Source organism: Echeneis naucrates, chromosome 7, assembly GCF_900963305.1.
Source record: "Echeneis naucrates chromosome 7, fEcheNa1.1, whole genome shotgun sequence".
NCBI lineage: Eukaryota > Metazoa > Chordata > Actinopteri > Carangiformes > Echeneidae > Echeneis > Echeneis naucrates.
Genome location: NC_042517.1, coordinates 2,642,890 through 2,657,198, shown reverse-complemented (window position 1 = coordinate 2,657,198; position 14,309 = coordinate 2,642,890). Strand labels below are relative to the sequence as shown.

Here is a 14,309-nt window from a genome sequence, read left to right as displayed (position 1 = left end):
TTTTTTTTTACAAATATTTCTGAGAAACTCTCAAGAAAACGATCTACTTAGTATTTGTGAGGCACCGATTGTCGTTTCATCAGTCATGCTGAATTATACTTGTCTCAGTGAATATCTTAATAATAAAAATATATTTGGGCTGCTAACCTCACAAACAAATGATTAAAGATGTGATTTAAAAAAAAATAAGAAAAACAAGCTCTTATCAAATGTTAACTCTTTATTTGAATAAGTAAAAAAAGGTGCAGGTATCACAGGTATCAGCTGTCTTGTTGTTATCCTTGTTGCATGAAACACACTTTTTTCTTTGTTTTCATCTAAAATATATTTACATGTGAAATATCCTTGTTTCCAAAGCGTCTAATTATTTTTGAGTCATGTACAGAATCCGAGTCTAAACTGGTGATTAAACATTTATTAAAGTGCTTTTTTTTTTTTTTCTTTTCTCTTCTATCATTGCAACACAAAACGATCTTTACATAGCGATACACTGTACAGGTCTGCATGTGTGTTGTCGTGTGTCGGGGCTACCTGTTCAAACAGCTGCACGTTTCTGCAGGTGTACTGTATCACAGAACAATTAGTTCATTATTTTGTCTTTGAAATACAATTGAAACTTGACATATCATACAAATAAATAGTAGTCATAGCCGGGGCTATTGCATGCAAACATCAGCAATTATGTTTCTTCAAGCAGTAATACATTTCATTACTGGTGATGCATTTGAGCAGGGTGCAAAAGTATCTCTTAGTGTTTCCTTATACAATTTCTAACCAGTGTGTCTTTGCTGTACTCCATGAAATGTTTAATAATGACGCACACTACACAACGATAATTGGAAAATGGTTTGAAATATCTGACCCGTGTATTAAAATTAAAAAAGGGGGGAGGAAAAAAAGTGACAATAACATGAGAGAAAGAAACTACTCTTTGTCCATTTCCACATATTGTGAATGGTTATCGGGGGATTTGCTGTGAGTTTTACTCAAATGGAGTTTGACCGCGTGATTACTGGCAAATGTCCGACAGCAGAGCTTACATTTGAACTTTGAGTCAACGTCCTCGTCTGTGACTAGAGCCTCCGTGGCCCTGACACTGAGGACCTTCGACAGTTCTGGCTCCTCCACCTTCGTCTGGTGCTCCACCGGCATTTTGCACATGTCTTTGATTTGGAAGCCGAGGTGGGACTCCAGGTGGGAAATGAAGGTGGTGGGCGACCTGAACTGGGAAGCGCAGTCATTGCAGTAGAAGACCGGGTGGCCCGTGTCCATGTTCTTCAGAAATTTGGTCCCTCCGGTTTTGCGCAGTTGGTATTTTACGTTCGCTAACCAATGGCTAATGGTGGTCATGGACAATCCAGTGAACTTGGAGATGTGCATCCGTTCCTGAGGGCCGAGGTCAGAGAGCAGGTATTTCCCTTCAGAGGTCTGGAAAAGGCTGGAGGCGAACTGGGCCTGCAGGATGAGGAGGTGGCGGGGATTCCAGTTGGACTGTCTGCCTTTGCGCTTGTGGACGGAGTACACCTCGGCGGACACGTCCTCGAAGCGCCTGACGTCTGATTCCAGTTTCATCGTCGGGATCCTCGGCGGTATGGAGGGTTTCGGCGTCGTGGCTTTCGGAAGAACCTTGACCATGTCGGCTATGTCGGACAGAGCGTACTTCTGCGGAATCGGGGCGGACGGCTGCAGCAGCGCCGAACTCGGCTTGCTGTGTTTAGATTTGGTCAGGTCTATCGGCTGGTCGTCGCTAACAAACAGAAAGGAGTTATCGGGCCTACTTCTCGGAGGATTTCCGAGCATTAGAGCCGGCTTGTCGCCGCTGCGGTTGACGTCCGCGAAGATAGACTGAGCGTGGGCAGATAGTTTATCTACTCTGGAGTTATTGGGCTTATTTGCTTTGCCCAGATGATTGTTCAGGACTGACTGCAGCGCACTAAGAGGGTTTATGCCGAGCATATCCGGAGTGTCACTGAGAGGCTCTGAAGTAGTGCTGCGGCCATTGCTGACAGACGGGCTCGGCGTCTTGCCTCTGTCAGAGAAATCTGGGCTCAACTTGCCTTTGATCGCGTCGCTCCCTTCATTCACACAGTCTGTATCGAGCTTTGAAGAGGAAGAGGAATCATCCTGACAATCGCTGTCATCGTGCTCTACCAGATCAAACTTAATATTCTGGCTTACTTTACCATCGCTAATGCCGACCTTTTCTTTTTTGATGTCCACATTTTGATGCTGTCCCTGGGGAGCCTCAACTCCCACAGCACCGTGGTACAACTTCCCCTTTGGGGCAATCGGCCTCAGCTTGTGGTTAAATGTCTGCTTTAGCTGAGTTGGGGGAGACGCAGAGAGCGGGGCGCTTTTGATGATGCCAGAGAGCTGATAAGCGGCGTGAATGCTCGGGTAGGCGCTCCAACTTGGCGTCCCCGTCTGAGCTTTATTGATGGCGGAGGCCACTGTGTTGGCTAAAGATTTAAGAATGTCCCCTCCTCCACCTGAGTCTTGTTCAAGATCCTCCTCACGGAGATAAGGGTACTTAAAAGCCCCATTGGCTGCCTTTTGATCTTCACTCTCTTGCTTGCCATCTTTAGTGTCAGTGTCTTCCATTTTGTCTGACGTACCTTCCCCCTGGCTGTCCTTCTCACTCCCCCCGGGGGAGGCGGTTTTTGGAGACACCTTCTCCCCCTCTGTGTCGCTGGCAGCCGGCTCGGCTAACCCCTGGATCTTCTCCACGGCCAGGGGGTCGAGCGCTAGCTGTTTACCCTTTTTAGAGGCTGAATTTGTGACTTTGATGAAATGTCCGGTCACCATCATGTGCGTGGTGAGCTGCTGGAGGGTGTCGTGAGAGCTTCCACACTCCATGCATTTGAGAATCTGAGACTTGCACGTCTCAAACTGCCACGTGTAGCTCGCTCCGTTCTGATAGCCGTAGCGGTTGCTGTTGGCGTTTGAAATGGCGGCGGCCCGCTGCGCCTCGGCGTAGCCGGACACGCCGGTCGTCGAGTCGGGGGAACAGGGTCGTGCTGTTTCAAAGGCCCGTTTCTTTGCTGGTGGCAACAACTTGGGTGTGATTACTGGGATGGGCTCTTTTAAAGGCACTTTTTGGTAATGCTTCGTTTTAATCATGTGGACGCTCAAATCCTGAAGAGAGTCAAAAGAGTGGCCACAGAACATGCACTTCAAAACTTTCTGCGCGTCCTCCTTCCCTTCCATATCTTGCAAGTTTCGTTTCCTCGACTTGGAGGACGAGGCGGAGGAGTTACTCTGCTTGCTGTGGTTGTTGTCCTGGTAGTGTCCGCTCTTATTCATGTGGACCGTCAGCTCCACCAGAGTGTCGTAGGCTGCGCTACAGTCCTTACAGCGAAACCTGCTGGCCCCCGTGAACACAGAGCCGCAGGGTTTGGTGGTTTGTCTGTACAAGTGGACGGAGCTGAAGAGGTTGGGTTTGGACACGGGCTTTGGGGAGAGCGTCTGCTGCAAGGTCTTGGACAGCGCGTCCTGGTGCCAGTCAAACTCGCTTTTGGTGCTTCCGTTGGTGCTGTCGCAGTTGGCTTTGCTGGTGTTTTTGGCCATTTTCAAGTCCATTCCTATCCCCGTCCAGTAGGAATCAGAGAGGAAGTTTGCATAGGCTGCCCTCATTTTCTCCAAGCTGCTTCCCGTCTCCTCCTTGTGTTTCGAGCTGCGACTCTCGTCGTCCCTCTGGCTCTCGGGAGGCGAGGAGGTTTTGAAGTCTGAGAGTCTGTCGCTGCTGTCGCTAAGGCGTGACTCCAGCTCTGCCTCCTGATTGGAAAGGACACTGATGGGAGAGTTCTGGTTGCTGTACGTGTTGGTGCTCTTGTTGTCGAGCTCTCTGTCCTCGGACACTTTGGGGCTGGTCTTCTCCGAGCATTCCTCCTCGGTCTGAGCGTCGTTCTCGCCATCTTCTTCTGTGATGGCATCCTGAAGAGCGGCGTCTTCGTCGGGCACGTACACTGGAAAAGGAAGACACATGGAAATTAATGACTGGAAAACATCGAGTAGAACAACATCTTTAGAAAACCTCCATTCAACATGAAATCTTTTTTTTGTGGGGGGGTAGGAAACCATTTAAGGAAACACAATAACGGCTGCTTTGAGCCTTGGGAGGTTGGAGCGTGTAGCTGGACATAATGTCTTTCCTAACAGACTGCTGCTCCTGCAACATCGCCATGTGATTCACGACACACCATTGACTTAGTGCTGTGTCCAAGGTTTTTCTGGCCTCAAGTTGCGATGTTTACAACAATCACAGGCCACTGAGTGACAAAATGAAATTGATTCTCTTGTTAAGTGTTATTGCAAATGACCTATTCCGCAGTGATTATGGATGTCACAAGGCTGAAATGAAAATGCAAGCCTTCTGTTCTGGATAGCATCTCAGTCTTCCTGGAGCTACATGTGAGGAATGGCTTCAGACAAATGCAGATATTCTAATGCCTCGCGTTGCTCTGCCAATAAATTAAAGTGCTTGACTGAGAAAGATGACGAAGGATGACTTTAGAGGACATTTAGCCCCTGTCACAGGATTTCAATATTCAGTACTTCAGCACCGAGAGAGCGAGTTTGTTGACAACAAAATAAAAATATGTTGCAAATGCTGATGCTGATGAAGATGCTGATCGTGCTGGTGGAAAAGCTGATTCAATTATCAGCGTTAAAACTAGACAATTATACAAAATTTCAAAAGATTACTGGCAATCTGTCACGTCATTATATTTTCTCTGACAGTCTCATAAACAGCAATTACTTCTTTCATTATTCACCTGTTCGTTCTCCTAACTCATAGAGCACAAACATTATTGCTTCAATTAACAGATAATTAAACAACAGTTTTTCTAATTGACACATTTCCCATCATCCAATTAGTGGAAACTCTGAGTCAGCACAGGGGGCTGTTCATGTGACTGCGAGGCCTTCTCCACATCATACAAACACGACTGCAGAAGATTAAAACGTCCCTTTTGACAATAACTATTTCAGATCATTTTAAATCTAAATCTAACCACCCAGAAACCCACGTCGGCACTATCACAACCAATGTTTGCATATCTTTTCAAGACATCCGGCAATAAATGCAGTTTGTCAGTGTTGTCACATATCTGAGATATTTTCCGCCTCATAGTCATGCGAGGGGAAATGTGCATTTTGGGAGAGATGTGGCAGATGTGCTCGGAGTTAAATATGAATAGGACATAACAGCCCTGTCCAGGCACTTATGCATTTCATGTGGTTAATATTTCTTTTCTGAATAGAGGGCACTCCATGAGGGGACGGCTGAAGCCGAGCACTCAGGAGTCCCACACTGGGCGGCCCGTAGAACGTCTTCTCTTCTTTGCCTTCTGAAAATAAGACTTTTTTTTTTATCAATATTTCAAAAGTGCCTCAAGAGAAACCCTGGAGGTGAACTGCTTGCCAGCTAATGGATGGAGATGGAGATGGGATTCGGACTTTCAAAACAAACATGGAGAATGGGGCCTCATGAACAAGAGCCTGCACACGCACACACACACACACACACACACACACACTAATCCAAGAGCCCCAGTGTGCTGTGACCTTGATCCACCGCAAGAGAGATGTTTTGATTGGCCAAGTGAGATCAGTGATGGCCTCCAAAACACCCTTGATGCTGAGGGAGAGAGTTGTCAAGAGCACAGAGGTATGTTTTATTTATAGTCTTATATATAGTATTCACAGTGAAGGAACACCAATGGCTATGACAAGCTCCCAGTTGATGTCCTCTCTCTTCAAAGTCATCACTAAAACTGAAGGGCCGGTAAGGAACGAGCACCAAAGTGGGGAGATGAGCATTTTTCCACTTCAGTGGTGGTTAAATAGAAATGGCTCGTTTCTAGTATACGCCATCATGTAATGGCTATTTCCTGCATATTTTATGTACCTTAAGATTCACAGATACATACCCAGGACCTGGTCTATTAGTAAAGCAAGCGTGCATTACACAAAGCACAGGAAACAGCCACCTGCATGCAGCTGTGTCAGTTTTAATGTGAATGTTGGAGCCTTATCTTGGTATTTGAGGATGGGATTGACAGAGATTAACAGCCGCCCCTCCTGCTGTGTATGGCTTTCTATCAGATGGCCTAAATTGCAGACATCCAGAGGCACCAATTAACCTTCTGGCAGGAATCACCTCAAGATATCCGCATGTCTAACTCTGCACCTCACACCATTTGTGACCGCGCTATGCCAGCCAGATCTCGGCCTGCCACAGTAACAACGCCGCCGCCGCCGCCGCCGCCGCCGCCGCCGCCGCCACCACGCCAAGCTGCATTACGCTTTAATGCAAGATCAGACTCAAGGACAATGACAACACCTACAACTGATCATTATATAAATCTCAAGTTCAAGTCAAGTATAAAAAAAAGGTCATTTAAAGTATAAGACCTACATTATAAGAAAATAGAGAGGTGAATAACAGCAAGCACTTTTCGAGCTTTTCAGGACTTTAAAATAAAACAGAAGGAAATGCCCGTGTTAGAAATGTTGTGTCAGAGTCCACATGAGGCGACTCCCGGCCTAACTAGCTGTTAAAAAACAAGAGGCTGGCATGCCTGCCTGAGATTTAGCATGTCATAAAGTGCTGTAAAGCTTCCAATCTGTGTCACTACAAATTTATATCTTCAGACAGAGATATGCAAAGGTCAAAAAACCTGAGGTGTCCATCATAAATCAGGCAGCTGAAGTGTTTATAACCTTTATCCGTTAGAACAGACTCTTGGCATAGCAGGGCCTGGATTTACAGAAGCAGCAGCCTGTTTCTGAGCCAAATGACTTTTTTCTTTTTTCTTTCCACTACATCTCGGCGAAAGGGGTTCGGAAATCGTACGTTACATTAACTGCCATATTGCTTTGCAGCGTGCGGCTCAACTGGTTTGGTATTAAATGCTTACATGGCAGCACATTTACAACTCAACTTTAAGCAACGTCTTCATAGAGCACAACGCTTCCTCCCTCCCTCCCCACCTCCTCCTCACCCCATCCTGTGTTGCAAGTGAGTCTATTCAAAATGTGTCAATCATTTTGGAGATGTGTTTGCCAGCTGTGAAAGGGCGTTCTGTTTCCAATATCAACACGCCAGTAGAAACTTTTGTAACGGTGAGAACATCAACGTTTATCCCCTGGAAGGTCAACATTTCCTTCATTAATCTGACAAGCCACAGAGCGTTAGCGGCCTGAAGAGCTTAGCTAATGGACAGCTGCAATACCCAATGCAGGACTTGGTGAGTATCCGAGGTAACACTATCTTCAGAGGAGATTGGGTAATTCATAGGTGCCAGTGACAGGTCTGCATGTCTGTGCCACTTTCCCCAGCGCTCTCTGGTTGTCTCAAGCTACAGTTTTTGCTGCTCGCAAATCAATATCTCTTTTTACTTCTCATTGATTGCCCAGCGGTGGGACCAACCTAAGCAGGACTGTTATGACATTTCTAGATTTCCCCCTGTCCTTGGAACAATCAATTACATGCGCATGGCAATCAAAACCTCTTTGCAAAATGAACCTGCTCCATGACATTTTCATCTCCCGGATTTATGCCGTGTAAAAAAAAAAAAAAAAAAAAAAAAAAAAGGAAGAGAAGAAGGCCGGCTGGAAAGGCAGAGCACAAGCTAACAACGCAGGTCAGGATCACTGATAAAATCCCCAAGCTGGCTCATCTGCTTCCCCTCTCTGTTTTCACTCACATGTAAGCAACGTGCCCAGTTAATTGCGTCCGTACATTTAACGACACTTAAGCGGCTGCGCTCGTCTGCTGTTATAAATAGGTGTGAAATGTCAGTCAAAAAGTACTCGGCGTACAGAGACGCGATTCAAAAAGTTAAAATGCTCTTTTTTGTGACTGTAATGTCGGAAACAGGATGGTGCGTTCTTCTAAAAAGTCACCCTGATGTGAGCTATCATTAGAATGAGACACACATGCCACAAGGTTTAATATTTGACAGTGATATCTGACTAACTCAGTCAGCAGCGCACGTCAAGATCAAACAGACACATTGTCAGACATCCTGATGATAGTCTTGATGACACATCTGAAGTTAATTCTGAACCGAATCACATGAGGAATGGTGAAGAGTTAATTCTGAGCCCCGGAGCCATCTGTAAAAGATCTGTAAACACCTCTCTCTTCATTGTTCCCTGTCAGGAAACAGTCTCCCCAAGCCCAAGGACACTGCAGAGTGAAGAGAGAACAATCACACTCAGTCTGCTCTCTTTGACAAAAAGAAAAAAAAAAAAAAAATTGTCTGGAGGTTAATTGATATCACAGAATGAAATAGTTTTTGACTTGCCTTTTAAATAGGAATGTGTCATTAGTTCCCATCTGACCCATTATTTCATTTCAACACTTTGCTGTTAAATCACTCCAGTCATGTCCTGAAAGGACTTCAAAACTCTGCAGACACACGTGCAACTAAGTCTATATCGCGTTGTGTACGGTGATAGAGTGTTTCGGTGCACGCTGCGTTCAAGATAAAGAGGTTAGATAATGAAAAGTGCGTTGAAAGCAGCCATGAAACCCCACAAAGTGGTTTTGCTGGATCTTTCTGAGGCTGCGACGACAAAACCATGAGATGGAAACACTCATGTGAATTTTTGTATGCATGATGGAGATGTTACTTAAAGCGCATTACTTACTTCACTAAACACAAGCTATTCATGCAGATAAATGCCTTGCTTTAATACACACTCAACTTTAATATTTAATAGTCTAATATAATCAAATAGAAACTTGCAGCAAAAAAAAAGAAAAAGAAATAATATTTAAAAAAATAAAAGAGAGACATGGACGACTTGAGGACAGATTGTGAACACAGCAAATGGCACAATGTGCTCAGATGGACCCAGAGCCAGATTAATATGATAGGATCGCAAATATGACACCATATCCTGCCATCTGGCTGTTCATTTGGGCAAAAATGATCACAATAATTATGGCAATTAATCAAAAATGTTTTCACAACCAACATTCTGTTAACTAAAAATACAGAAAACTCTGCGATTCACAGTCAACACACGGAGAAACACAGAAATATCCAAAGACAGCCACTCTGAGCATGTTCAGTTTGAGTTATCAGGCTGTTTTTTTGTTGTTGTTGTTGTTTATTATTATTATTATTTTTTTTTTAATCTAATGATACAAACGTGGATATTTCCAAAACGTCTGTCCTTGTTTGTTGGACGGAGGCTAATCATGATATTTACTGAGCCACATCAGATTGCCCTGATTAGCTCCAGGAGCCCCCTTCCCTCCATGATGTCACAGAGCAGAGCTGCTCTTTTTGATGCCTACTAGAAGCTTCTGCTCCGAGACGCATCAGTCGGCCTGCTGCCTAATTGGAAGTGAGCGGTGGGAGAGCATTGCAATCTGCACTCCGGCACCTAAGTCATCACTTTAAACGTGCCACAGCCGCCGCATCACATGCAGTTGCCTGGTGTTGCATCTCACCAAAGGGTTTCCTATCAGCATCGGCACGCACACACACACACACACACACACACACACCACTCTCACCCTGTCTGACAGGGCTCCGCCAAACCAGCATAACGCAGCCCAGCTGATGTGTTTGTATATTTTATATAAAGTCATACATCGAGGCTACCGACACGAAAAGGCTCATCCTGATTTAACACTTGCAGAAAATGCTGATTTGTAGTTCGTCATTCAATTACTCAAACACTGCAGCACCTGTTTTACCTGAATATTTCCATTTTATGTTTACACTTTAACTTTACAACTTCCCGTCATACTTTCTGGAACCTGTATTTAACTTCTGTAGCTGGGAGTTACTTTTCACATGATAACAATTGATTGGTTTATAAAATATGATGCACTGATTTGCAAGTTAATGCATGAATGATAATCTAACAATGAAAAGAAAGGAGACTGACAGCAGCCACAGCTTTTACACTGCTGAAGTAAAGTTTCTAATTTTAACAATTTGATGTTCCTACTGCAGTAAATAATTTGAAATCTCTGAGAGAGATATATCTGCAAAGCTGGCCAAAAAAAGATCCCAAACTGTCTGCCTGGCCAGATGCCACCAGAGGTAAGTGAGAAAATATGTTATTCTGTGATTTAGGGTGAACCAACCCTTTAAATTATTGACTGCTGAATAAGCTATAACGGGCTGTTTTGTATAAACAGCAAAATATAAAATAAAATAAAATAAAAAATACTGCACACAACGTGACTGCCTTCTCTTCGCCCTTTTCTGCTAACAAGCAAAGGTAAATATAAACAATTTGGTGAGTGTGTGTGTGGTGACGTTACAACTGAAGAGGCTTAAAAGCCTCAGTGTATATTTGTCAGATTATAGATGATCTTTTCTGCCCTGACTGATACAAAGTTCCAGTTGGTGGAGCAGAAGCAGGGCGGCTTCAGCTCCAGTGTATTTTCCACTTGCAGGAGGAGGGTGTGTGTGTGTGTGTGTGTGAAGGGAGGGAGTCGGCGGGTGGGGGGGGGGGGGCAGCCTCGTGCCGCTCTGTCACTTGGTTTCTGAAGAGCCCGTGACACGGCTCTCCAGGAGCGACATGATGAGGTCTGATGGTTCCTTTCTGCAGAATAGCAGTTTACCCCTCATTCACCCTTATCAGAGAGAGAACCCATCATCTTACAGTACGCCACTCAAATCGCTTCGCATATTGGAGCTGACCAGTCGAGCAAACAGGGTGGTACTAATAAAAGACCATCTTGCTTCGGTTCAAATTTCCCTGATTGAATGTCAGTCAGGAATGTTTGCGTGGCAGCGAGGAGGAAAGTGGGCCATCGTTTAAAGGACCACTGCCTCGCACACATAAGGCCTTTGTTCTGGTTTTATGGGATACTGGGTGAAAGGTATGATGCCCTACGCGCCCACGTACCTAACATGTTGGTTGTTTTTCATGCCCAGCCGCTCGGCTAAGTAAACAGCCTCTCGATTCCCGATCAGTCATTGTGTGATGTTTGGAAAGGGTCACATGATTCTGTTTTATGCCGCGTCTGAGGGGCAATATGAGGGATTTAATTGTCTTTAATATTAATTCGGTCTATCATTTCCTTCCGATCACGTGTTTGGTTTCATGATATGATACTGTAGTATCAAAAACAGGCAGCCTCACTCTTCCCCCCCGTGGACCGTCGTGCACTGAGTGCTCCCCTGAGATCGGTGGCTGAATATACTGAACATACAGTCCCTGCATCATAAACTTTGCATGAACCCTAAACGCCGGCCCTCCCAAACAACAGCAGCCCTCCATCAAGGTCAGGCCCTTATAAATCTGATCGTGCAGCTGGAAGAGTCTGTGTGTATTCTATTAAAACAATCAGCATTTCACGAACTCTGTGCCTGTATGGATCTTTCATTAGATCCTGGATGAGTTCCAGCCAAAGCTTTCCTTGTACAAGCAGTTTTATGCAGTTTTTAGCAAAGGGAGGCTTTTCTTTTATTTTTTATACTCCAAGTTCATTAATAGTAGATTGCCACTTTTTCCGTTCATTAAATACAATGAGGCTACAGAGTGAATTTGCAGCTGAAGCGTGGTACTGTCAGCTTCTAGCGGGACCAAAGGCTGCTTCATGGCAAGCATAAAGGGAGAGAAGCGAAGCCCGCCAAACCTGGAGCTCTGTGGGACAAGACGTGCAACAGTAAGAGAGGCAGAAATGCTTCAAAACAGCCCGCTCCCTCCTATTCAGATTCATTTTAATGGCAAATTTGTTGTCAAGTGTCCTCCACAAAATGATTAGGGCCCGCTGTTTTCTGAAAAGTGCAAACTTCTGGATTTGCCTGGTGTGCACTGTCACTTTGACAGCCCATTCTGAGAACAATGGCTGCCCAAATACTGAAATGTGTTGGCACCCAATAGTTGAAAGTTTCCCCTTGAAACAGGCTTTCTGCTGTTTGTGGGTATTCTGCTGTGTTGATATCTAGATGTTGATTAGAATGAAAAAAGAAGCCAGTGAATTGGGCTCCCCAGAGAAGCCACATCAACCATTGTAAGAGATTGACAGTCACTCCATTGAGCCAATTATTTCTGTTCGTAAGACCTGCTTCAATAAAAACTGGTTAAAGACTACAGTCATTGTGTGAGCGTATGAATTAAACTACTGGTAGAATTTACAGAAAACCAACAGTATTTAACGGCAGGACTGCCCACTTAGTGCTGCTTTTACTACATGTAATAATTACAGACATAATATTGTTTCCATTAACAGCTGAATGCAGCCCTTCTCAGAGTGAATGCATAAAAATAAAAACAGTCGAGTTGATGCTGTGTGCTCACGTTTTGCCAAATTATCCTGGAGTCACCTACAATAAGGGAAACCTAATAAAACCAAAGCCCTGCATATGTGGGAAATATGTTGGTTAATAGCAGGCCGCAAACATATCAGAGCTGTTCAAATATTGCCACTGGAAAAGTCAGCGCAACAAAAATATTTTCTTTGTGCTATATCCTCATTTAGCCTACGAGTCAGCGACGTGACATTTCCAAGGTGTTCGGCTGTAATGGAGGAGGAGTAGGTGCCGAGTCGCGAGACGACTGTGCAGCCGTTTTATTCATTGCATGGGAGAAAGTGGTTAATTTATTGAAAAGAAGGTAGGCGGACGAAGCAGCAGAACGGAACTGATACCCTGTGTGGCTGTAGGTTGTGTGCCGAGGGGGAGGAGAGAGAGGTGGAAGCAGGGAGGAGGAGGAGGAGGAGGAGGGGGAGGGAAGGAAGGAAGGAAGGAGGAGGGGAGGGGGCTGAGGGAAAAGAAGAAAAAAAAAAAAGGAGGTTGAGGGAGGTGGAGACCAGAGCGACAGAGGAACGGTTAATGGAAATGAGTGACAGGCTTTCAGAATGATTTACAACGGGTGGCGCTGCGGCAGAGCCAGCGCTTGATGGATGATCCTGAAAGACGGAGACGAACCATAAATCATGTCTTTGAATCATTGACAGAGATAAAGGAGGGGGAGAAAAAGCAATGGCATTGACGTTCATTCTTCCAATAATGTACATTGACGAGTTACACTACGGAGCCTTAATTAAAAAGTGAACACGGGTCTTCTCCCTCTCTCAGCTCAGCCCCCCCCTCCCCTTTATCCCTCCCACCACCACCACCATAACCCACCCTCCCCCCGCTGGCTACGCTGCTCTCTTCTCTATTGCGATATCAATGGTAATTAAAGATGCAGCATCACCGGCCTCTGTCCCACAGCCACTTCCTCCTGCTTCCCACAGCAGCCAGATTAGATAAGTACTCTGCTAAAAGATAATGTCACCCCCTCAACAATATCAACGTCTGCCTGGCCAGTTCTGTTTCTACATCTGTAAACACAAGATGAGATGAGTGGGGAGACAAGGGGGTGTGTTTGGAGGGGGGGGGGGGGTTGTTGTTTTTTCTTTCTTTAAAGGCAGAAACAAACAGAAATGAATCCTCACATGAAACTAAACATTGACAGTCTTCAGTTACATACTCGGCCATGTTGGTTTTAACCTTTGAACCGGTGTTTTATTGGTTTTTTTTTTGTTTTTCTTTTAGGCGTCACTGAGTCCACCGCCGCTAACATCTTAAAAAATTTCGTTGTTCTGTCTTGAGTGCAGATGGCACTTTGATAAACAGGAGGAAGCCCTGTAGGAGCACGGAGCCCTGAATGAGTGGCATTCCACATCAGCTGAGCTCCCTTAAAGTGCACACAATAGAGCAATGAGGTGAAAGTAATCCTAAACATCTGTCTTATATGTCCTACACGCACAAGCTGTTTGTTCAAGTTCTAGGAAAGACATTAGCAAGAGGGTAGAGAGACGGAGGGAGAGAGAGAGAGAGAGGATATATCAATTCATGCACTAGTTCTCCAAAGGGATTAAGCAGAGCCTCTGTTGTCTGTCCTCTCACTGCTCTGGCAAACAAAATGGAGAAGCTGCCCTACTAATGCAAATACCCTCTTTCACGACGTACAGTGCCAACTGTGTTTAGATGAATTCTTAAAACTGCGCTGTATCACTGTGATTGCTTTTAATTATTTAAACTCTACAGTTTTTTGTTGTTGTTTTTTTATGTAGCTCCGATTATGCTGCTTCTGCAGAAACCAGAGCACGATAATAAAAGTATTCTTTGTGTTTCAGGGCATTTCAGCTTTTTTGTGTTTTGTTTTTTCTCTCCAAGGCCTGGTGGAAGCCTGCTCTGCTCTGTGTGAGAAAGGACAAGTGATGAGAATATCGCAGGCCTGATGCACTGTCCTGTTTGACGGCTGCACGGGGAGGCTGGGGGGCAGCCGGTCAGCCCGCTGCATATGGGGATATTCACAACAACAACGACACCATA

The 14,309-nt window shown here is 45.0% G+C and overlaps 1 protein-coding gene across 2 annotated transcripts in view; it reads right to left on the bottom strand.

Moving 5' to 3' along the window:
• Positions 1–207: 207 nt before the first annotated feature.
• The window catches only part of tshz2 (teashirt zinc finger homeobox 2), a 41,343-nt gene continuing 27,241 nt past the window's right edge, over positions 208–14,309 (bottom strand). For both annotated transcript variants that reach the window (XM_029507381.1, XM_029507382.1), the window contains exon 3: positions 208–3,965. In XM_029507381.1, the coding sequence (XP_029363241.1) occupies positions 925–3,965 (3,041 nt within the window). In that variant the 3' untranslated portion in view covers positions 208–924. The remainder of the gene's footprint in view (positions 3,966–14,309) is intronic.